Below are 24,220 nucleotides of genomic sequence, written 5' to 3' on the forward strand. Positions count from 1 at the left end.
ACCAATTCCAAACATAAGGGATGTGATGGTAAAAACTCTAAATTAGAACAAAGATACAATTATTATAACTTAGAAGTACAACACGGTGCTCTTGTGCGAAACTATATGTTTGATGTTAATCATATGCATTTCAACTGCAAAAGTTATCATTTTTGTTCCATTAATTTTCTTTTGAAATTTTCTTACTAAACCAATCAATTTGCTCTTAACGACAAAAAGCAAAACGACATTCTATCAAAAAAAAAAAAAAAAAAAGAGAGTAAAAGACAAACTCTTCATCCACATTATTGGCAACGCTCTCCAATTAGTGAGTAAAGCAAGCTACACCACTTACCTACTAGAGGTTTAGCCTCATATAAGGATGTTGATATATAAAAGCCTTAACTCAAAATCAATATATCATGCATTGCATAGTGATCATCATAATAACTTTCTCTATTATTATTGCAAATTATGAAGAACAAAATTGGAAATTTTCCTTAGGTGCAAGTTGAAATAATTTTCTTGTACAAAATGCGAAGAGCAAGAATAAGGTTCATCACATCTTCCTTAATCAAGGGTTGTTCTTGGTCTTGAACCTTGGCTACAATATCCATCATTCTTCTTGAACTAGATGAACCCATGAACCCATATCTTCTTTCACAATTAGGAAAATAAGCTAAGAAAAAACGGAAAAACAAGTAACAGCTCATAGTTATTCTATAAATAGAGGAGAGAGTGAGCGAGCGAGCGACTCTCGTCAGTCCCAAACCCAGAAGAAGAAACTCTCCCAGCGGCGCCCCTTCTCGGCTTCTCCGACCTTCGGAATCGAATCGCACCGCGCCCCTCTCTTCTTCAAAACCCTAACCTTTCTCCGATCTTCTCCTCCCCATTCCTCATCCCAATCCTCGAATCCCGTCTCCCGGCCTCTCTCTATTGCTTCTCCAAGGGTTTCGATCGAGCGATCGATCGCGGGGGAATACGAGATAGAGGTCTTCTGTGCTGGGGTTTATCCAAAGTGGGAGTTTTATTTTTTCTTGGTTTTCTTCGCATTCGAGCCGTTTGATTCTAGGGTTTATATTGGGGAGGTCAACCCTGGCGGATTCCACGGTCGGGTGATGGCGGATCCACGCCGCTTCCGCCCCCGGTCTGGTGATAATCTTGGATTCGTGGAGTCGGCGTCGGAGGAGGCTCTTGGGCTAGGGTTAGGGTTTGGGCTTAGGAGCGAGGGATTTGAGGATTGGAAAGCATGCTGAGCGTGCTGCGAGTCCATCTGCCTTCGGAGATCCCCGTCGTTGGCTGCGAGATCACGCCCTATGTGCTCTTGAGGCGCCCGGACAACTCCATCTCCAACGAGGATGTCCCCGAGTCCGCCCCCATCAACGGCTACTGCATGAGGTATAAGTGGTGAGTTTTACCTCTCTCACACTCCATATTCCTTTCTTGATCTTGGTTTCATATGTTTCTTGATTCGACTGTGGTTCTTCTCTGCCAAGATTTATTTTTTGCTTCAGATATTGCTCTCCTTTCGTTACCATTATGCTTGGTTTGTTAATTTCTCTATTATTGCAATCCTCCCTCCCTCAGGGGATGGCGGCTTAAATTTTAATATTGTGATAGTACTGCTTATCTTCTGTCGCTAGTTGGGTTCGATAATATTAATGCCTGGAAATAATGGTTTCTTGAACTTGTTCATGTATTTTCTTTTTTAACTTATGGACTGGTGCTGGGGCTTAATGGTAGGATTTCATCTTGATGCCGTACTTTCTCGTGTGCTTACTTCTTTGGACACTTCTGTGAGTTTAACAATTGTTTGAATGAAATTTATTACAGAAAAGTGTGGTATGATTTTTTGCATTGCCCAAATAAAGGTCATTGTTTTGTGAAGTTGGGTATTGTAGGTTTGCTGATGGATTATGTTGTCTGTGAAGAGGTTTTATTATTCAAACTTACTAGAGAAAGCATTGTGTAATGCCATAAAGGACAAGGATTTCATAGAATCAACATAATATGAGCCAGCGCCTTCTATTGCGCATTTGAAATACTATGTTTTAATAAAAGTGTCACCTTTATGTTATTCATTCACTTTATTGCTAGTAATTAGGTCTGATCTTTAAGAAATTATCACGTGATAACCTTAATGCAAGTAAAATTGAATAAATTTCTGTTTCTTTGACAAAATTCCTGCTACCCCTCGTGCAAGTAAGTTGATGAAATATTATTTGAAAACTAAATCTTTTGACATATACTGTTGCAGATATGATAGCCATTACAGGTTGATACTTAGTAAAAGTTTTGCTGTTTCTATTGGTATAACTTAGTGCTCCAAAATGTCTTCTTATTTGTTCTGCAGGTATCGTGTACAAAGTGATAGAAAAGTTGCTGTATGCAGTGTACATCCAACTGAACAGGCAACACTACAATGCCTGGTTTGTGTCAAGGCAAAAGTACCTATTGCCAAGAGTTTCCATTGCACGCCTAAGTGTTTTTCAGATGCTTGGCAGCACCATCGGGCTTTACATGAGCGAGCAAGTAACATTTCAAATGAAAATGGAACAGAGGAGGAAGAAATGTTTGGACGCTTTAGTAGTATTGGGTCTGGAGTTACAAATGCAGGGATTTCTGGTTCAACATCCAATATTGGACAGGGCCCTAGCATGAGCAATGCTTCCACACCTATATATCCCACAGCTTTTGCAGAAAGGAGCGGTGATAGCTTGTTTGAAGTTGGACGGTGTAGAACATATACGCCCACATCTGATGATATTGGTTATGCTCTGAAGTTTGAATGTGTAGCAATAGATGCAGAGACAAGAATACCTGTAGGAAATGCAAATGCCATTATGATGTCACGTGTGATACCAGCTCCAACTCCAACTCCACGACGCATGATTCAAGTGAATGATGTCTTGGGCCATATGGATCCTGATAGCCGAATTGCATCTTCTGGAACCTTCTCAGTGCTCTCATACAACATTCTTTCTGATGCATATGCGACCAGTGAATCATATAGTTATTGCCCCTCTTGGGCTCTTTCATGGCCATACCGTAGGCAGAATTTGTTAAGGGAAATTGTTGGTTACCATGCTGACATCCTTTGCCTTCAAGAGGTACATAATTCTGATTTATATCATTTTTTATAATGGAGAGAATCATATAAAGTATTCAATTTCTGGATCATTTATCAGTTGTTTTCTGGTTCCTTCACAACTTTAATGGACCTTGATAACTAAATTTCTGTTAAGTAGAAGTTCCCAGATATCACAAACAAGCTGATAGAGCTTCAGACCTCAAGGGAGAATATAAATTTGAATCCCTCACATTTTGTTTATGACTTCGTAATATAAAAAAATGCTGTTAAATCTCAGATCAATTTCATTGGCAATCTTAAAATTCAAAATTCTCTGGTGATGAATTATTTTTTTCTTGGTGCTTGTGTGTCTCAGAGGTTTTTGGATCCCTAATTCTTAGCTTTCCACAGCATAAATAATACACAGATGATTACCATGTTCCAAACAATGCTGTTAAATCTCAGATCAATTTCATTGACAATCTCAAAATTCAAAATTCTCTGGTGATGAAATTTTTTTTCTTGGTGATTGTGTGTCTTAGAGGTTTTTGTCTCCTAATTCTTAGCTTGTGTTGCATTGCAGTCATGAATCTTCAAATGACTGGTCTGATGTTTGAAAGAAACTATTACCATGTTCAGATTTTGAACAGAATTTTGCAAGCTAAAAATGGCAATGCTATAATTTTGCAGGTTCAAAGTGACCATTTTGAGGAGTTTTTTGCACCTGAACTAGATAAGCATGGATATCAAGCACTTTACAAGAAAAAAACATCAGAGGTTAACTCGCACATGCTCAGTTGCTTCTGAAACTTTAACTTTCCATTGCTTTCAGCTGTAAATTTGGTTAACAATTGGTGGTTGGTTCAGGTTTATAGTGGAAATCCAAATGCAATTGATGGCTGTGCAACATTTTTTCGCAGGGACAAGTTTTCACATGTCAAAAAATATGAGGTAGATATACTTTTGGGATTAGTCATTGACTACTGTTATGTCATTTAGTTGATGAATTCCTTTCATTTTGCAGGTTGAATTCAATAAAGCTGCACAGTCTTTGACAGATGCTGTTATTCAACCTGGTCAGAAGAAAGTGGCTTTGAGTCGATTGATTAAGGTTGCTGGCTTTGACGTCATTTTAGATTTCTTGAGCTTTTTGTTTTCTAACTTTTGTTCTGTTACCCTGTTTAACTATCTTCCTTCGTACAGGATAATATTGCTCTTATTGTGGTACTTGAAGCAAAATTCAGTAACCATGGTGCTGATAATCCTGGAAAAAGACAGCTGCTTTGTGTGGTAGGTCAACCAGCTTCCTTCTTTTTCTGGCTCATGCTAACTTCTTCTGGGTACTAGTTTTTCTTGTTTGGAAAGGTGGATATTCTTGATGATGCATTCAAGATGTTTGTATTTGATGACACAAAATGTAACTTTTACAATCCGAGCAATATTACTTCCATGCACTGTATTTCATGGTACTTGTTTAAAGACTAACCGATATGATATCTTCGTGATCCATACAGAAACTAACTAGGATACCTAGTTTTCTTGGATAAACCACAATGACCTTTAGTCTTAACATGGAGAAAATGGCTTGAGTGTCATATAACTGAGCAAACCTTTGAAAGCTGGTGCTTATATTCACCTTCTCTATGGAGGCTTGGAAAATCGATCATTGTCTACTCAAGTGAATACTTAGACCCCGTTTAGGATTGCTTTTGGAGGGGCCAAAAGTGTTTTCTGGAGCCCTAAAAGCACTGTTGGGCAATATGGGTGTTTGGGAAAAAACCAGTGGTCCATCTGGAAGCTGAAAAATCTCTAAGGGGCAAAAGCTTCAATTTGGAGCTTCTTCCCAAAAACACTTTCTGAAGCCCGTTGGGAAGTTGTTTGTATGATGAAAATATTACTGGACTTTACATTATATTAATATCTCTGGTCATAGCTGTACCTTGTATTGCACCAATGGGTTCGTTGAGTGGGACTGTGCTGTCTGACATTTGCTTGGGAATGAGGCCAAGTTTATGCAACCTACTGGTTGCCTGTTTTTCATTAGTAAATGAGTCATTGGCTACGTAGGCATAATTGCAAGTCTTAAAGAGTAGCTTTTATTCTATATCGCAAAGCTAAAATGAATAAAATGAAATTTATTCTTTCCTTGCTTTTGTTTAATTTAAAAGAAAAAAGGGACATTGGTTGCTGTGCCTTGTGCAGATATGTTTTACGATTACATGTTTTCATGTGTAGTTCTGCTTGCATTTTTTATAATTGGGTTGTGCGTTGTGTAAAACTGTAGGTGTTCTTTCATGTTTTATTATGCGTTAATCGGGGGCTCTTGTAACCAGTTGTTTCTGCTCTGGTCTACCTTTGCAGGCAAATACACATGTAAACGTCCATCAGGATCACAAAGATGTTAAACTCTGGCAGGTTCTAATCCTATCACATTCTAATAATCATGTGTTTATTTTTTGTTTGTATTTCTTTCCAATTTTTCTTGAATGTTGTCATGAATGCAATCTTCTCAGGTGCATACTCTTTTAAAAGGATTGGAGAAAATTGCTGTCAGTGCAGACATTCCAATGTTGGTGTGTGGAGATTTTAATTCAGTTCCAGGAAGGTGTGCAGCTTTATTCTTAGATTCTTTGAGAGTTTTTTCATTTTTTCTTGTATAGGTAGTCTTAAAATATCTGAGGAGAATGTTGTGGATGTAGTGCTCCTCATGCGCTTCTTGCAATTGGCAAGGTAGATCAACTGCATCTGGACTTGGCTGTAGACCCCCTTGGGATTCTGCGCCCTCCTAGCAAGTTAACTCACCAGCTTCCACTGGTATTATTTATACGTGCGTTGCCTGACCTGGATCTCTCTGAGTACCCATTATTTACTTGTAGCATGCATTACAGGTTAGTGCATACTCTTCTTTTGCAAGAATGATGGTGGTTGGTCACAGTTTAGAGCAACAAAGGAAGAGAATGGATCCCACAACAAATGAACCTTTGTTCACAAATTGTACTAGGGATTTTATTGGCACTGTTGATTACATATTTTACACAGGTGGGCAACTGTTGTAGTTATTATTATAATTTAGTGAGGTTGCATCCTTTTGTTTTTGGTTTCCCGCTTTGCTCTTAGTGGTGTTGCATCTTGCGATTTCAGCTGACTCTTTGACAGTGGAATCACTATTGGAACTCTTGGATGAGGAAAGCTTGCGCAAAGACACAGCTCTTCCTTCTGCTGAGTGGTCATCGGATCATCTAGCACTTTTAGCAGAATTCCGGTGCAAGCCTAGAGTCAGACGTTGAAATTAGAGGTGCATAAAAAGTTCACTTTTCTATTTCTTCTCATTCCATTTTTTTTCTTGATCTGTACAGGACATGAATATATATAACTTATTTCTAATCTTGCCTTGAGATCTCATGCATATCTGATGGTTTTAAAACATGTGTATTTATAGGATAAATTAAAAAAATGTCAGAGATGATTTTGGAAGAGATATAAACTCCGTATAATAATTGTGGCTGTACAGGCCTTGCTCGCTATAACCAATAAAACAACAATTTAAACTCCCACTTTGAAGCTAACTTATAATGACCTAGGATGTAAATTCGAAAAACACAATCTCAACGATTGCCTTATGTGATTGCTAGCTGGAAGTATCCTGGGGCAGCCACTTTGTGCAAAAAATACTAAAGGTTAGGCCTGTCCCCAGTTTTCCCCTCTTAGGACCCTGGAATGCTGGGACCATAACTGGGTTTTTCCCCTGTGCTAGCTGGAATTAGATTCTGAAGCAGTGATAAACCATATTTTTTCTTGTATTCACGTAATTAATCCGAGATTCTTTCCATTTCCCTTTTTTCTTATTATCAAACCCTTCTTTGTGATGAAGCCTGGCCTTGAACTTGCGACGATTTTAAGACAACTATTAAAGTGGCCAAACCTAGACTCTAAATCACATTTGTGAGATTCGTAAGCTCCTAAGTTGAGATGGGGAAAAGTTTCTTTCTCCAATGAAATGGGGTAGATATGCTGACCATTTGTTTCTACAACATGATGTAACCGTGCAAACCACTGTTGCACTGGTTGCCCCATTGGTTGTATATCTTGTGTTTATAAGGATGATTTATCTTTTAATCATCATCATGACAACAATGCGATCTGGCATGCAACTATACTATTTTCGTGGGATAGTTGTGGGTATGCACATAGTATCGGTCGAATAAAATAAATGGTTCATTGTCTTTCTTTTTCATAGACCTTTAAACTCCTCATTAAAATGATTGGCTTGATTTTTTCTGATAAAAAAATGTTTGGTTTGAGTTAGCTCTAATATGGAAGAAAAGGTAGAAAATGCTAAGAGTGCAACTTCATGAGTTTTTCATAAAGTTCTAAATTGAATAAAGCATGTGATGGAGATAATTAAAACAACTAAGTTGGTTGCGTGAAGTACAGATTAGAAGTTGCAATATTCTAGTTTCATTTTCTGATCAAATTTGCACTAATGGTTCTGTGGAGGTTGCATAGGAGGCTCCATTATGATTAACATGAATCGAGAATGATGTTGACACTAAGTAATTTAGAACCTGGGATGGGCGGTGTTAATTACTTGACACAAAAAATCGTTCTCTCTTGGTGAATGATCAATCCTCAAATACAACGCCCTTGTTCATTCGATTTCTAATAGAGTAACATCAATCTGAGCTTTAACCAATCTTAAGCTCTTCTAGGACTGTATTGAGTATAATGGACTTATAATTTGATTAATTGATTCTGTGGCCTTGCAAGCCAAACCAAGGATAAAATGTTGCTTGCTCCTGCCTGTGACTGCCATAGATTGGATTCAGAAGTAACCAGAAATTACGTCTGAAAGGATCATCTGCGATTTTTTTTCTTGCTTTAACATTGCCCGACAATTTTGAAACAGAGTTAGGGTGACTAATGATTTTAAGGCCGCTAGAGTTTGTTAGTTATTGTTATGATGGCACACCCTACCATTCATGCATATACTGAAAATGGTCTTGTTTCTTGGCGTAATATAAAGCAAGTTCTCAATAACGAAAAGAACAATGTTGGTTGGTTTAACTGATACTACATTGAAATGTTTTGCTAACGTACTACTTTAAATGGAATTTTGGAACTTGAAATGAAGGGAATTTAGTATTTTGTGGGGCATAAAAATGGTGCATGGAAAGTATTTGCAGTGCTTGCAGATTTAGGTTAGGAAATGAAGGATGGTGTCATTTTTCCCTCTTTCCGCTTTTGTCAGGTTTCTACTTGGAGTGCAAATATTTTACAGGACAGGAACGCTAGCTTTTGGCATGTTTTGTGTGAAAATTTCTCACGGACTTGTGTTGTTGTAAAGCCTGCCAAACAAGGGGGAGTTTTGTTTTCGAGTAGGCTTAATTCTTTCTTTTCCCTATGATTGTACTGCCAAATGCTCCCCTGTCATAATATTTTATGAATTACAGTTAACCTTCTCATAAATGAATAGTCAACTCGAGAATTTTGATTTGTTTTTTGCTGCAGACTTGAGAATATTAATTGGTATAATTGCCCGTTGAATTAAGTTGTCTTATACCTTTTTTTCTGTGGGAAAAGTCTATCGGGTAGCAATGGTTGTCATGATGCTATACCCAATGTTTTTCTCTTCATCTTGCTGGTGGAATTTGATTGACACTTGTAAATTTGCAGAATTCACCGACTTTGCACTTTCCTCTCCTGACACTATTCTTTTTTTTCCTCTCTTTTTAAATTGACTCTGCTCTGCAGGTCTTTTTCTCCGACCTGTTTGTCACTGTTTGTATGGAGAAGTTGAGGAGGATGATAAAGGAAGTCCATCTGGTAGCCCTCTCTAACAAGGTAGATAATGTTCATTGTGCTCTCTCACGATGTTTCCATTCTTGTGGGCTTATTATTGATCTACTTGTATCATTGTCGGTGTCTCATAGAAAACTGCTTAATCTATTTTCTTTTCAGAAAAAAGTTCAGGGTTGATCTTTTTTCTAGCCATTGTCTAGTATAATCTTTTTTTATTTAAGTGAGGCTTCCCGCTACAAGTTCTGAATGTGTTACACTTTATTTCTTTGTCCGCAAAGCGGAATGTCGTGCGTTTGTCAGTCACGATGTGCAGGAATGCTCAGAGTTATAGGGTTTGATACTATCGATATTTGGTATGTTAAAAAAAATTTATATCGTACCGGACTGACAATGCTAGTGGGGCATCGATATTAGGTTCGATACTTGATTATAGCTATTATATATATTTTTTTAAAAAAGAAAGAAATTCTTGAAGCCGTCTAGGTAGCAGGCTCGGGCAATTTTTGCAATTAGCTACCCGTCACCAAGGACCAAGGGATGATAACCTAGCTGAATTTGATATTGATCTTATACTATTTACTGGCCAAAGCCCATAAATGGGACAAACTTTTAGAGCATGGACCCTGATAAGTCAATAGAACCAATCAGTAGCAGGAAGCTAATTTAGAGCTCAGCTCGCAATCTCTATTTTTTTTTGTTTTGTTTTGTTTTGTTCTGGGCAAGTTACATTGACCTGTAATATTCATTTAGCATTACTGAGACCGATACAACTTAATGGATCAATGATACATGAACACAGACAAGTTATACGCAATTAATGTGTAACTATCATATTCCTCCTCTCGCGGGCAGCGTGCACCGTATCGGATATTTGCTGTTAGTGAGAGGACGACCGGAAGAGTTTAAAAATCATCTACTCAACTTTACGTGCTAGTAATTTTTTTCCCCCTCTAATTCCATAACATGGCTTATTTGACATTGTCTAAAAAATCCCACTGACATGCCCATCAAGGTGTTGCTATTAATAAGTAGTTCTCTGGCAGATGAAGAGTCCTGATGAATTCTTCTCCTTCAATTCATCGAGGATTGCTAATCTAATGTGTGAGTGTGGTAGATCTTTGTCTCGAGCTTATATGCCGGTTGCCCACCGTTTTGGTTACCACGCACTATTTATTGCTTGCTTTCTTTCAAAGCCAAGCAGAGAAGCTGTTTGAGGTTGTTGTTGCAGCAGAGGCCACCACAACGGGCGGTGAGGCCACGAACGCACGAGCAAGCAGCGGTGGTAGAAGTAATAACCATAGTTTTAGTAGGGGAAGGAAATGGTTGGAAGTGGGGAAGGCTGGTGGCCTGTCCGCATCCACTTTACTCGTTGCACTCCGAGTCCTGGGCGGCTAGGCTAGCTTAGGGAATTATTAAAAAAAAGGACAAAAAATGGACTGCTTGGCTTTGGTCACGAATTGATTCTTCCTGTCTCTGCCTACTTCCAACATCCAAGTCCAACCATTGGCTGCATCTTTCAGGCGACAAAAAGAATGATTCACCTTCCTCCACATGAATCAGCCCTTGGATCACTTACTGAAAACCCCAACTCTGCCATTCATGTATCTGCATGGATCTCAGAGCAATCAGCAAATGATCCAACGGTGGATTCGCCGCACGAAGAGACATTTATCTTTTTTTCTTTTTTTTTGCGTCAAAGATGAACCATTTTTATGGTTCATGGTTATGAAAACGGGAGGCCCTTGGAATTCTATTTGGTTTTTTTTTTTCTTCGTTTATGGTTTTAGAAACTTTGTTATGCTACGGCTTAGATAGGCTGTAGCTCCTTCGAATGATAAGAGATGTTGCTATCGTCTTTGTCCATCTTACAACCCGCTACACCGCTAAGATTTTTCATGGCGATGTCATTCCCCGTTGCCTAACCAAATTTGCTAGGATGCAAAAGGTCAAACCATGACGGCTAAAAAGGAGGCCATGGGGAGAGAGAGAGCTGCCCGGAGCACTTCGGGACTTTTTGTTTTCTGACTTTATTGGGTGTATTCGTACCCGTGATGCATGAAATGCCCGTTTTAGCAAAAAAAAGAAAAAGAAAAAAAGGAGGCTACAGACGAAACATGATTATATGATTTAGCAATAGAGCTAGATGTTAATGTTGGGGTTTTATGAAGTCCAAGTCAATGAATCAGCTCAAAAAGAGAGCATCCTGCACTCGTTTCATTTGGGCTCTGACACATTCTGCCTCAATGTTTCTCCATTGACCAACAAAATATAACAGTAATGATATGTAATGACATACCATATCACAATGTAATGCTGAAAATAGCTAAGAATGTGCTCAACAGTTTGCTTGTAAATGGCTATAGGAACATGAATAAAGTAGCAATTTTGCTCCGAAATAATAATAAGAAAAAGCAGCAGCAGCATGTTAGATTTGCTTTGTCTAGTTCAACTTTTAGTAGATTTGTGTTATGTTTGAAACATATAATCATGACTGAGAGTAAGAAGGTTTAATGTAGGTTTGAGTCCAAAATCTAACCCAAGTTTCATAAGTATTATTTCATACATAGACGAAGTAAATTTAGTTCATCCTGATCTTTTACTACTTAAATTGTCCTTAACTCTATGACCACTCAGTATGCCCATAGACCACCTTCATGGCATGTCAGATCAACAGCTCTAGAACATCATCACATGTAAAGTTTTGCTTGTAATAGAAACATTCATGATAGTTCTAGATAGACAATTCTATATTCTTGGATTGGCCATGCAATGAAGTGTGTTTTGAATTGCATACTTGACTTGTGATTCATGATTCAAGGTTATTAAGTTCAATCTTCTATGTCTAATCTTGCAGTCTTCCCTATTATTTAATCTCTTTCTAAATATTTACGAATTTTGGATGGTTTCTTCTTGAATGCATAAGCTGAGCTTATGTAACTGGCAAGCTGTTTCTCTAATTTTATCATTATACTAAATGATTAATAAACATTCGCATTAGGCTTCCAACATCCTTTTTTTTTTTTTTCTTTTTTTTCTTTTTGGTGTCGTGGGTTTGGGTGTGGGGAATACAAATTGTGCTTCTAAGTTCTAACTAGACTGAAACTGTTATTGTTTAGAAACTATGGGAGAACTCTTAACTGCAAAATCTCATAGTAGGTTTACAAGTAGCTCATGCACAAGTTTCAAGACTATCAATTTTTTAAAAAAATGCCAGAAATACTTATGTATTTCTTCAGTATGTTCATATCTATAGTATGCATGAGTAATCTATCATGGTTTATTTTTGAAGCTATTATAGAATTTATTCCTTTCTAGTGGTAGGTGGAAACTAAGTTTCTAGTTTTGCAAGTTTCCAAGGGTGCCCCAAATACTAGATACTCAATCTGACATTTATGGCAGGTTTCCTGCATGATTAATTCGACGTGCATGGCAGGTGGAAACCGCACGCTTTCTGAAATCTATGATCTAACCGTGCTCTTAGTGAATTGGGTATCTTTTTTACCTCGGAAACTTTTGAAGTATAATTTGATGATACGATAACCTCGGAATACCAAAAAGATATTGTTTTTTAAAAAGGAAAACAATTGATTCCTTTCCAAGATTTTTTTTTTTCGAAAAGGAAAAAAATTGATTCCTTTCCAAGATACGCTGTTATTTCAACTACCTGAGTCCCCGTTTCCCACCTCGTTTCAGCATTGGCAAATCGACTTCCATCTTCCCCTCCCTTCCACTTCGCCTGCTTCTACGCTAAGAAAACAAAATTTACCAAGTTCGCTGTTCCGAATTTTTCATTCTATTTATTCTTCTTTTTTCTTTGAAAAAGGGGAGTGATAATAAACTGGTAAAAGGAGAGCAAGAGCAAGAGAGGGAGGTGACGGCACCGCGTCCAACCCGGTACTCAGACGAACGCCACCGAGATCTGATCACGCGCGATTCCGTCACCGGATCTCTGCTCCGGCGATGCCCCCTCCCCCGGATCGATCCCCTCGCCGGAGCTCCACATAGCGGGATCGATCCCGTTGCCCTCGCTTCTCTTCTCCCCTCTTCGAGGTCGAATACGGGAGGCGGCTGCCGGAGAGGAGAATCTCCTGGGATTTTGGGGTTTGATTAGGTTTTGCCTGTTGTTTGGATCGAGGGTTGGATGGCTTCGGCGAAGTCGTCTCGATCTAGGGCATCGGTGCCCTCGGGGCTGGTCACCACCACGGGGCTCTACCAGGCGGCTAATGGGGCCGCCGGCCAGGAGAGCGGGGTGCAGCTCGCGGATAAGCTGAAGATTTTCAAGACCGATAAGTTCGATCCTGATGCTTACGTGCAGTCCAAATGTCAGACGATGAACGAGAAGGTCCGTGCTTTTCTTTTCTATTGTTCGGATTCTTGGGTTTCTGGATTGAATTTGTGCCAAAGATGGGTTCCTTTTGGTTTTTCACTCCAAAAAATGTGCTTTTGATGGCGGACATTGTTTCCTTTTTTTTTTTGATGTGATGCCATTGTGAATCTGAATGGTGGTTCGTATCCTATATTGCTTTTGATGAATGATGAATGATTTTTCTGAATAATTTCCTTCACCACCTTTATATGAATATTTAGGATCTATATGAATCTTTAGGATTTATTTTTTAATGGAACGCAAGATCCATCAATGAATTTTCTCTGGTGAAACAAATTATTATTTTTATTATTTTTTTAAAGGAAATCGAACTTGTAATTGTCTGGCAGGAAGTATTAGATTAACTTGTAGGGACAGTGATGGGAGTGGCAGGTGCTGAAATAGTATGTTCCGTTACCTCAAAGAACCAAAGAATGAGAACGTGCTTGCTTTTTGATAAGCAGTCTGAGGTTTTTCATAGGGAGAATGGTCACTAAAAGATGCTTAAAAATTGAGATATTTTTGTACAAGCACATTTTTGTAACTTTTCTGATGGCATTAGCCTAACGAGATACCTTTGGAAAAAAATCCTGCAAACAACTTGGTAAAATTTTTTGTTCTTTGGCTTAAGGGAAGAATGTATAGTTCGGATGTGTAAAATCTTCAGCTCAGTAAAATTATCCTGCATTTAAATAAGCTTTAAAAACTTGGACACTTCAGGAAGAGAAATGATGTCATCAACTTGTATCATAATGTCTACTTCCCGCTAAAAGCAACTAATAGTTCCTGGATATGAAAGGAAAATGGATTGTAGCTTTTATTTCTGATGAAACTTTGGATCCTAGCATATTATAGCCTGTCTATTGGAGCACCTCGAATATTTAAGTAGTACAGCCAAGTAGGGCCATGTAACCTCTATTGAAGAGAGAATCATGTTCCATTGTCATTTATATTGCATATGTTGTCTAACATGTCATAATTCATGCCTTTGTATATAAACACATGCATATATAAAGACATACTATGCACATATGTTTGTGTGTATGTGTATCTATATCTATCTGTCTATATATATATCTATATATCTATATGTCTATATATATATCTATATATCTATATGTCTATATATATATATCTATATATCTATATGTCTATATATATATCTATATATCTATATATCTATATATCTATATCTATCTATCTATATATCTATATATCTATATATCTATATCTATCTATCTATCTATCTATCTATCTATATATATATATATATATATATATATATATATATATATATATATATATATATATATATGTATATATTTGTTCTGCTTTTCCTGAAGGGTGGTGTTTATACATAAGATTGCTAATTTGCTACTAACTCTTTATCACAAGAGACTTCGTGCCTGATAATCTCTGTAAAATTTGTTTAAGCTAAAATTTTGTTTCCATTCAGGTATATGCTTGAGCATTTGTTTTATGCTAGAATTTTTATGAGTATGATATGTAGTTGATACTTGTTTAAATGCAAATTGCTAGAGCTGTAAACAACTTATACTTTCATTCATTTCATATAGGAAATAAGGCACCTGTGCTCTTATTTGCAAGATTTAAAGAAGGCTTCTGCAGAAGAAATGCGCAGAAGTGTTTATGCTAACTATGCAGCATTCATTAGGTATGTAAACAAGTTATTCAGCCTCTCTATCATTTTGATATAGAAACACTTTTCATTGAGTAACTCTTATATTATGCACAAAATCTGTTCTTTGGTATTATCTTCACCATTTCATCCTTGCTAAACAGTTAAATTAGAAGCTTCTTACTCTTTTAACCACATGACTCATTTATTAACATTATACCATAAATAAATTCTGACTGTTTATTTGTCTGGATGTCAAAATAGTACTTGTTCATCTTCATCTTATTGTTGGTATACAACTTGTTGCCTCTTTTAGTGTTATTTTCGAAATATTAGGGTTGATAACAAGAAGGAATAAGAGCACAGGTGTTGCTTGAAGAAACAGTGATAGATAAAAAGGCTTCAATGAAACAGTGACAGATAAAAAGGCATAACTTGGTGACCTGTGAGAATTTTCATGCTGTATGCTGGATTAAAATTTCAGGCAGAGTGAAGTTTGAGGTGGGAGGACTTATGGAAACCCAATCTAGTAGCACTACAAGATAGTGGACTCACTCAATTCTAAGTAGCTTTCGAGAAGATTATAATGATTTTCTGAAAAGGCATGCAATTGTTATCTATCATTTACAACCATTTTTTATGCCAAGAATTGAAGTGTCCATCCTCACCATAATTTATCTGCTATACACCATGTTAACAGGTTTTTTTGGATCACTACATTGCAAGTGCCAGCTCAAACACCTAAATTGTTTCTATGAAAAAACTAACAACAAGTGTTTTTAATTATTATTGTCATTGGAAGAAATATGAGATGCCATATATAAGCATTTTTCATGTAATAATTTCATTTCGTTTCTTTCATTGTAGCCTATCTGACAGGTTTCTGTTCCCTTCTCTAAACCCTAACTACCTATAGGAATTCAATGCAACTCATATAGGATTGAGATTAGGTTGAGATCCAAATATTGAAGTTCTTAGAATTTATAGAATCTATTTTGATCAATAAATGCAACACCATACAGATAGGACATGCCTTGTTCATTAAGATTAAGGTCTTAGTTCATTTTTTAGGTTCTGTTCTGCTTCTTGTCGTGAGTTATTTTCTTTGGCTGGTTATTGTGACTCTTATCTCTTGATATTTAACTGTTTTCTTACAGAACATCCAAGGAAATATCAGATCTAGAGCGTGAGCTTCTGTCCATCAGAAATCTGCTGTCCACTCAGGCAGCTTTAATTCACGGGTTAGCTGAAGGAGTTCACATTGATTCCTTGTCTCCTGGCTCTGAATGTTCTGCAGAGGATGATGTATCAAATGTTGAAGACCGAGAGCCTACAGACATAGAGATATGGTCAGCAGAGTTTCCTGATATGCTTGATGTTTTGCTAGCTGAGAGGAGAGTGGATGAAGCTTTGGATGCCCTGGATGAATCTGAACGTATTGCTGCAGAAGCAAAACAAAAACAAACTCTAAGTGCTGCTCAGCTCTTGTCACTGCAGACTGCTATTTCAGATCATCGGCAAAAATTAGCTGATCAGCTTGCTGAAGCTGCCTGCCAATCATCTACTCATGGTGTTGAACTTCGTGCAGCTGCTTCGGCTCTCAAAAGGCTTGGTGATGGCCCCCGTGCTCATAGTTTATTGCTAAATGCTCATAATCAAAGGCTTCAATATAACATGCAAACTATTCATCCAACTAGCACTTCATATGGAGGAGCATATACTGTTGCTCTGTCACAGCAAGTTTTCTCTGCCATTGCTCAAGCTGTGAGAGACTCTTTAGAAGTCTTTGGCAATGAGTCAGCATATGCATCAGAACTTGTAAGATGGTGTATAAAGCAAGCAGAGGCTTTTGCACATCTTGTTAAAAGGCATGCATTGGCCTCATCTGCAGCTGCTGGAGGCTTAAGAGCTGCTGCAGAATGTGTTCAGATAGCTATTGGTCATTGTTCCTTGTTGGAGGTCCATGGGCTATCACTTTCTTCTGTTCTTCTAAAGCTCTTCAGGCCCAGTGTTGAGCAAGCACTGGATGCTAATTTAAAGCGAATCGAAGAAAGTACTGCTGCATTAGCAGCTGCAGATGACTGGGTACTTATGTTTCCGCCATCTGGTACACGTATATCCAGTAGAACATCTGCTGCAACTGTGGGTGTCCAGCCTAAACTCTCAAGCAGTGCACATCATTTCAATTCGATGGTTCAGGTGACTAAAATATTTCTGTTTAGGACACAGACAAAAATATGTGCTTTAATTTCACTTTTTTTGCAATTTTTTTTTGAAATATGCATTTGCACTATGATGTGCAGATGCATAATATTTTTTTTTTCATGTTAAGTTTATTGAAATGATGGCTTCTAAACAGTTAAGAATTCAGGCGATGGTAAAAATTATGTTTTTGTCATTAGAACTGGAAAAAAAAAGCATTCTTCTCTCTAATATTTTCTGAATCTATAGTTTGACTGATGGAAGCTTGGTTTTGTGCCCAATTTACCTGCTAAATATTCTTGAGTTGCACAGATTTCGTCTTGTGGTAAATATATGCTAATTGACTGCTAATACTTAATTGTTTCATTTTAAGTTAATTGTCCATAGGTATATCTTAATTAATTATGGTCTTTTCAGTCATTGCTATAGTGCTTGTATTCTCTTATTGCTTTCTTAGTCTCCTGCCTCTTTTTTCTCTTGATCAAAAAATGGTTTATGATGTGTTTCCTCATGGTATTAGAGCATTATAATGCTTGTCTGCTTCATTCATGGGTAAATCAGTAGGATTTTTTCCATTGCAAGGAAGTGTCACTGTATCTTTTTTTGTATTTATGATATGTACTTGGCTGCAGTTGTGACAATGTGGTAAGTGAAACATAGGGTATGATATTAGACTATCTCAAGCTACATTGGACTATGAAATTGTAGCAGGCTGATGCACTTAAGCATCTAGAAATAGTTTATACAATGTGATACCATGCATATTACTATATTTGAACTAACCTATCGAAACTATCTTATGTCTGGATGGTCTGAGATAACCCTGTGCCCTCCAGATTGAACTCCAAGCACCTATTGCTGCTAAACATCGCTTTAGTTGTCTGAAACTGAAGCTAAAGGAACATTAAAATAAGGATCAAGCAACAGGTAGGAAGGGCAGGATGAGGTTCTTCTTTTTAGTGCTCAGAAAATGATGAATCAAATGGCTTTTTAATGCTTTATGTCACTTGAAATTGTTAAACAATCATACAGCAGTGGATTTTTCAGTAAATTCATATACTTGTGATCAAATTGAACCAATCTTTTTTGTTTAAAAAAAAATGAAGCGTATGTTTAAGACAGTGACAGATTAAACCTTTATAAATTGGTTAAAACATTGGTATTTGGTCTTTATTGTTTTTTCACTATCTACTAATTCCTTAATCCAATTTTTTTGGGGCATTATATTTTTTTTAGTATTTTTATGGCCTTTAATAAAATTTATCTTTTCACAAATATCTTTTGTCAAATGAACAAGTGCACTTTTTTCAAATTTTTGTTTTTGAAGTAGAAATCTTTCTGTTGCTGCTGCATTTCTTTATCAGAGATATTAACGGTATAATAGCAAATATCATATAGTTACCCTTTTTTCGCTCTTCATTTAAAATTATGGCAACTCATCGATATTATGTCTCATGACAAATCTTTATAAGAAACCATGATGTTACTATGCCTTTCATGTTGATTGGTCCAAAGTGTTTGTTCCAAAACAAGCTTAAATTCCAGTTGCAGAGAATTGTGGATGTGTGGCACATCTCCATAACCATTTCTGTAGGTGCTGGGCGTGACATGTGCGTTGTTGTTCCTCTTGAGGCACTTGTTGGGGGATTGGGGGATTTTGGTGGGGAATGATGGTAGCGCCTTGGGAGAATGTATTCCAGTTGTCTGTGGCAGGTAACCTCATTCTATTCAGAGCATGAGCCCAAAGCTAGTTTCTTGCTGCACTTGCAGCTGAACACTATGTTCTTTTAAATACCTTGGTAAGCATGACATCAGTAGCAAATTAAGGATGGTGTTGCAGCAAAGTGAGGAGAGGGAGGAGAGTATGGACTTCTCTGGTGGAGGGCATCTTCTTTTGGAGCATATAACTCTTGTTGGATGCTGCAAGAAGGGTCAGATACTTTGTGTTTGACAACCATTTTAGGACTCCTGTCTTAAGAGTCAACTTGCGGCTGTTTACTTCTGTAAATCTTGTAGAGCTTTAAGATACTAACATGATTACTGGTGCATGCAACTGTGCAAAATTAGAACTATGCGTACCAATTACAGTATGAGGCCAATTTGTCTGTCAAATTACTTTGAATTATAAGTGCAGATATTAAAATGATGATTAACAGATACACATTTGATGATTTATGAGTGTTCTGTGCATGATTTATGTATACCCTTGCACATGACTGGACATCAGAGTTTGCCTGTCTCTGCCAAGTATTTGCAAAATTAGGTATGCCTTGCATACTGTGGTGGCATGGGCACAGCTTGCAATGCTTAAATCCTTAATATGCACACAAATACAAAATTATGATTTTCTTTTAGTTTTTAGTCATTTTATAGTCTTCTCGGACACATAATTCATATATATGCTGAAGAGAATACCACAAGGAAGCACTGTTGCTACTAACCAAGTATGTTTTAGTGTTTTAAGCATGATGTGTACAGAGGAAATTTCTTAAATATCAAAATTTTACCTTCGCAGCCATTAAGTCCTTACATCACATCTTGCTGGTTCTTTGGATGCATTTAGTCTACAGTATTCATTCCTTGTTTAATCATCTTAAGAATTTCAAGTTTCTCATAGAACAGCTAATACTTAGGTCTTCTAAAAGTTTTAGTTTCCAAAGGGATGTTTCACATAGCTTTCTGATAGGTGTTTGAATTAAACTAGCATGATTCAATGGCCTCCAATAAGCAGTTTGCATCCTCACCTAGTTAACATTTTGCAGCTTAAGTCATTATAAAATGGTTCTTAAAGTTTAAATTATGATGCATGATTAGTATCGGTTTTTCATCTTCTATTCTTGATCTTTTAATTTGCGCCCATTTCCACTTACAATCTTACTGCCCTTTTGCAGGACTTCTTTGAGGACGTTGGCCCCCTCCTAGCTATGCAGTTGGGCGGTTCCACAATGGATGGCCTTTTAAAAGTCTTCAGTTCCTATATTAGTATGCTCATAAATGCATTACCAGGTTCCATGGAAGATGAGGCAAATCTGGAGGGTTCTGGGAATAAAATTGTTAGAATTGCAGAGACTGAAGCTCAACAACTAGCTCTACTAGCGAATGCATCTTTATTAGCAGAAGAGTTGCTACCTCGAACAGCCATGAAGCTTTCCTCTATGTACCTGGCTGGTGGCGTCGATGATTCTCGTAGAAGAACTCCAGATAGACATAACCGTATTCCAGAACAAAGAGAATGGAAAAGAAAGCTTCAGCGTTCTGTTGATAGACTGAGAGATAGTTTCTGTAGGCAGCATGCTCTTGATCTTATCTTCACAGAAGATGGTGACACGCATCTAAGTGCAGAAATGTACATAAGCATGGATGGGAATGTTGAGGAGCCAGAGTGGGCTCCCTCTCCAATATTTCAGGTATTTTGATGTACCTTTTCACCAGTCGTGAAACCCAAGGAGGTTATCTTGCATAATTTAAACTAGGGTATGCCATACTGGCCCGTACTAGCCGGTACGAACCGGTCTGGGCTGGGATTTGGTACCGGAAGTTTTTATTAGAAAACTAGCCGGTATGACTGCCGTACCGATACGGGACGGTACAGGGCCGATATGGAACCGGTACGGAACCGGTACGTACTGGTCCGGGCTGCCACCGGTATGCTGACCGATACTGGTACGGCGGACCTTGATTTAAACCATCTTTTATCATACCAACTTGGCTTAAAAACTTTTCTTTCTTTAGTTAATTTTTGTTTCTGAACATATCTTTTTTTTACTGATTCATCTAAATTACATCCAGCATCCATGATCAAAATTGCAGTCTTGTTTATAATATTATTTTACTGGCATACTCCAGGTCTTGTACCCTGCTGACCTGTGCCTCATGCAATGCACAAGCCAGATATTATGTACTGGTACATCCTGCTGAAGGAAAAGAACCAGAGACATTCTTTATTGGCTGAAATGATCCTGAACTTACAGCACTAGGATTTTTTTTTAATTCTTTTTTTTGTGTTGATAATTTCAACTTTTCCTTGTGTTATTTTCTCTTCATAAGAGTGGCTATCTTTGAAAATAATTTGTCTTGACATGTAAGCATATTGTAGTTGTTATAAAATATTGTCTGTCATTAAAGAGCCATTCTAATTGGTCTACTCTATGTTGATCTAATTAGCCTTTCACAATGTAAGTAATCTCTTATTTGTAAGTTGAATACGCGAAGCATATTCTCGTAATTTTGATTCATTGATGTACTTTAGTAATCACATTTGGCTTACCTAGACAAAATGAAATAGATGTTTACTGATTAGAAAAATTGAGGAACGCCTAGCTACCTACTATTGTCATATCAGATGCGTTTGACTGATGGTGTTATGGTAGTATTGAATGAATAGGGATGTCATAATAATGATGCAAATTTGGAGCAGTATCTATTATAAGGGAAGGAAGGATCATGGTAAATTAGAGGAAGAAGGCTTGTATTAAAACAAGTAAGCTTATTCTGACCATTCAAGTCCAGGATAGTTTTGTAAGCTTTTTCATTTTTTCCTGTTTTTTTGCCAGATATTTTAAGGTTATTTCTTAAGTTTTTATCTTTTGGAGACTGTTCTCAATTTTTTTGGGAATAGGGGATGGTTTTTTATGGTTGTATATTCCCGGACTCTTTGGCTAATAAAGTAACCTCCCACCGAAGGTCTGCTCTCTTATTTACAGTTAGCTTAGTAATTTGACACCAACTCATTGAGGGGTGGTCAGGGAATATGATAGGAATGTGCAGAAATTTGAAGTCGAAAACCATCACACTGAGTTGTAAATTGATAGTTTTAATGGTTAAAGTTTTGACTTTATGGAGCCTCAAACTGCCAAGTTCTCATTAGTTTTTCGGTAATTGTATACAGGAACTATATGCAAAACTGAATCGGATGGCAAGCATAGCTGCAGATATGTTTATCGGCAGGGAAAGATTTGCTACCTTGCTAATGATGAGGCTTACTGAGACGGTCATATTGTGGCTCTCAGAAGATCAGAGCTTCTGGGAGGATATTGAAGAGGGACCAAGACCTTTGGGCCCCCTTGGTCTTCAGCAGGTAGAGGATTTGAATATTATTCTTGTATATTTGGAAAGACAATCAAGATTTGCTTATTTGTTTTTTTTCTGTAGTTTTATTTGGATATGCAGTTTGTAATGCTTTTTGGACAAGGCCGGTTCTTATCCCGACACGTGCATCAAGTTGTTATCGACATAATTGAAAGAGCTATGGCTGCATTCTCTGTGTCTGGAATGAATCCAGACAGGTAAGCTATGTAGTAAATGAGCAGAACTTTAACTCCTAATGTTTGTTTCTTGCATTGTTGTTTCTGTAATTTTTTCATATGTTCTTATAGTTGAAGCTTATTCCATTTGTATGTAATAATGAACAAAACTTCTTTACCAGTTTTTGTTTCTTGCTTTGCTATTTCGATAATTTGTCGACATAATTTTATATTTGAAGCTTGTTTGTTTTATAAAATTTGACATTAGTTGAATTGTAATAAATATTAATTTGAGCTTACAAGTATTTGGCAACTACTGAAGGTCCCTTCTCATCCTTCCATCTTTGAACCTGAACTCGAAGACAGTTTTACTATTTTCTGAATTCTTACTACCAGGCTTACACCTCGGACACCTTTTTACCGCTTTGATCTCATACATGAACTTAGTATCCATGCATTCTTGTTGTTTTGCGCAAGATATCATCTATTTCCTAGTATAATTGAGAAATATTGACTACAGTTCATGATTTGCCAGTTGGAAATTAAAGTTTTAGTGGTAAACAATAGATATTATTATTTTTTTTATTTTTTAGATGCTAAATTTTTCAAAACAAAGAAATATTGGGAAACTAATCTCCTCAGTTGGGGAGAGTACCCTTACTTGTTTATTCCATTTGAAAAAGATCAGCATGCATAGCATGGCACCAAGTTAGGTAATTTTTCGAGCATGACCATTATGGTGGGTGACATGAAGCATCATACAAATTTCCTTAACTTTGTTTTAATATATCATACAAATCATACCATTTCATATTCTATAGGCCCATAATGATCAAATCATTAACTAAGGCTAAAATATTGATGATTATGTATCAAATTCAACACTAGCAGCCAAGGTTATGTCGTCATAATCTTGCCTCATAATGACCAACCTCATCATGTTAGGCTTTCTTTTTGCATCAGATATTAGTGACAAGTTTGACCTGCATTTTGTCTATACTCGATAATTTTTTCTCTTTCTCCAAGTCTGTTTTGGTCACCTAACCATGTTCATTGACAAAAGTGTTTGGCAGAATCCTCTTCTAGTTTTGTTGTGCTGTTATATTACATTCGAAATTAGATTTTTTTTTTTCTATTACTTAAATTTGCTTCAGCAATTCTTCTGTTGGCTGGTTCTTTTTCATTTTGGTTCGGTTAATTAACCTGCAAACTCTATCTTCTGCAAACTAAATCCAACTTTATGCAGTGTGCTACCTAGCGATGATTGGTTCGTTGACATTGCTCAAGAAGTTATAAGTAGGATAAGTGGCAAAGCTAGATTGGTCAATGGAGATCGTGAACTCAACAGCCCGACTGCCTCTGTGTCAGCAGAGTCTTTGTCATCAGTTAGATCTCATGGGAGTACTTAGTGTGCAGTTATTCTTGTAAACAGGTCCTTGTATAATAAGCAATGATTTATTTGTTTCTTTTTTTCTTTCTTGTGTTGCATTTTGCACTAGAGTAGGTTATGATCAGTCTTCTATAGGAAATCTTTCAATCATTATTCTTGGAGTTTGAGTCTGTAAATGTTGGTTGTCAGTGCACAGCCCAAACTCCACATTGTACCATTCTTTCTCCACTTTGGCCTTGGGAATCATTTTTTCATTTGGCTTATGCCTCACTAATGGAGGATGAGGGCTCTCTCTCTCTCTCTGCATTTTGAATTGTATTACTTTGCGTAGCCTGACCTATTGATGCGCACACATATATCCTCTATGTTCAAATCAATTTTGTATGGAAATATTGGTTTGGAGAAATGTTGATTGTTGTGGATACGCTTCCTTTTGGATTTATAGGCTGTAAAGATCACAATATTTTGATAATTTGATTGTTATGGTCAAGTGCAATAATAATATCTTCCACCACTTTACTAGCTATATGAA

General features: G+C 37.2%; 2 protein-coding genes across 8 annotated transcripts; both read left to right on the forward strand.

Annotated features, from left to right (window-relative positions):
* Positions 1-643: 643 nt before the first annotated feature.
* On the forward strand, positions 644-9,087 carry LOC103712065 (carbon catabolite repressor protein 4 homolog 1-like). Of its 6 annotated transcripts, none has more exons than XM_008798452.5 (12): positions 644-1,386; positions 2,333-3,089; positions 3,740-3,826; positions 3,917-4,000; positions 4,074-4,160; positions 4,253-4,339; positions 5,411-5,464; positions 5,563-5,654; positions 5,749-5,863; positions 5,938-6,088; positions 6,191-6,344; positions 8,801-9,087. In XM_008798452.5, the coding sequence occupies exons 1-11, from the start codon at positions 1,229-1,231 to the stop codon at positions 6,334-6,336; spliced, it is 1,818 nt and encodes a 605-aa protein (XP_008796674.3). In that variant the 5' UTR covers positions 644-1,228; the 3' UTR covers positions 6,337-6,344; positions 8,801-9,087. The 6 variants fall into 6 exon arrangements, 4 of the variants coding, with proteins under 4 accessions (XP_008796674.3, XP_008796675.3, XP_017699527.3 ...); XR_015968541.2 differs by having other exon boundaries at positions 732-1,386; positions 5,749-5,841; XR_015968542.2 differs by having other exon boundaries at positions 732-1,377; positions 5,749-5,841.
* Positions 9,088-12,534: 3,447 nt separating this feature from the next.
* LOC103712066 (exocyst complex component EXO84B-like) lies at positions 12,535-23,994 on the forward strand. 2 transcript variants are annotated; one of them, XM_008798454.6, is made up of 7 exons: positions 12,535-13,190; positions 14,792-14,889; positions 16,011-17,052; positions 19,947-20,462; positions 21,944-22,132; positions 22,207-22,340; positions 23,545-23,994. In XM_008798454.6, the coding sequence occupies exons 1-7, from the start codon at positions 12,990-12,992 to the stop codon at positions 23,705-23,707; spliced, it is 2,343 nt and encodes a 780-aa protein (XP_008796676.4). In that variant the 5' UTR covers positions 12,535-12,989; the 3' UTR covers positions 23,708-23,994. The 2 variants fall into 2 exon arrangements, with proteins under 2 accessions (XP_008796676.4, XP_089781302.1); XM_089925176.1 differs by lacking the exons at positions 21,944-22,132; positions 22,207-22,340; positions 23,545-23,994 and adding an exon at positions 20,902-21,227.
* The last annotated feature ends 226 nt before the right edge of the window (positions 23,995-24,220 follow it).

Source organism: Phoenix dactylifera, chromosome 9 (genome assembly GCF_051530095.1).
Source record: "Phoenix dactylifera cultivar Ajwa chromosome 9, Ajwa_hap1_PhDact_Kaust_v1.1, whole genome shotgun sequence".
In the NCBI taxonomy this organism is placed as follows: Eukaryota; Viridiplantae; Streptophyta; class Magnoliopsida; order Arecales; family Arecaceae; genus Phoenix; species Phoenix dactylifera.

Bases quoted from the DNA above. Each gene is read 5' to 3' on its own strand.
- LOC103712065 (XM_008798452.5), top strand. From the start codon at position 1,229: ATGCTGAGCGTGCTGCGAGTCCATCTGCCTTCGGAGATCCCCGTCGTT. The intron at 3,090-3,739 runs GTACATAATTCT...ATAATTTTGCAG, and splicing joins ACATCCTTTGCCTTCAAGAG to GTTCAAAGTGACCATTTTGA. The intron at 5,864-5,937 runs GTATTATTTATA...CATGCATTACAG, and splicing joins TAACTCACCAGCTTCCACTG to GTTAGTGCATACTCTTCTTT.
- LOC103712066 (XM_008798454.6), top strand. From the start codon at position 12,990: ATGGCTTCGGCGAAGTCGTCTCGATCTAGGGCATCGGTGCCCTCGGGG. The intron at 13,191-14,791 runs GTCCGTGCTTTT...CATTTCATATAG, and splicing joins GTCAGACGATGAACGAGAAG to GAAATAAGGCACCTGTGCTC. The intron at 14,890-16,010 runs GTATGTAAACAA...GTTTTCTTACAG, and splicing joins AACTATGCAGCATTCATTAG to AACATCCAAGGAAATATCAG.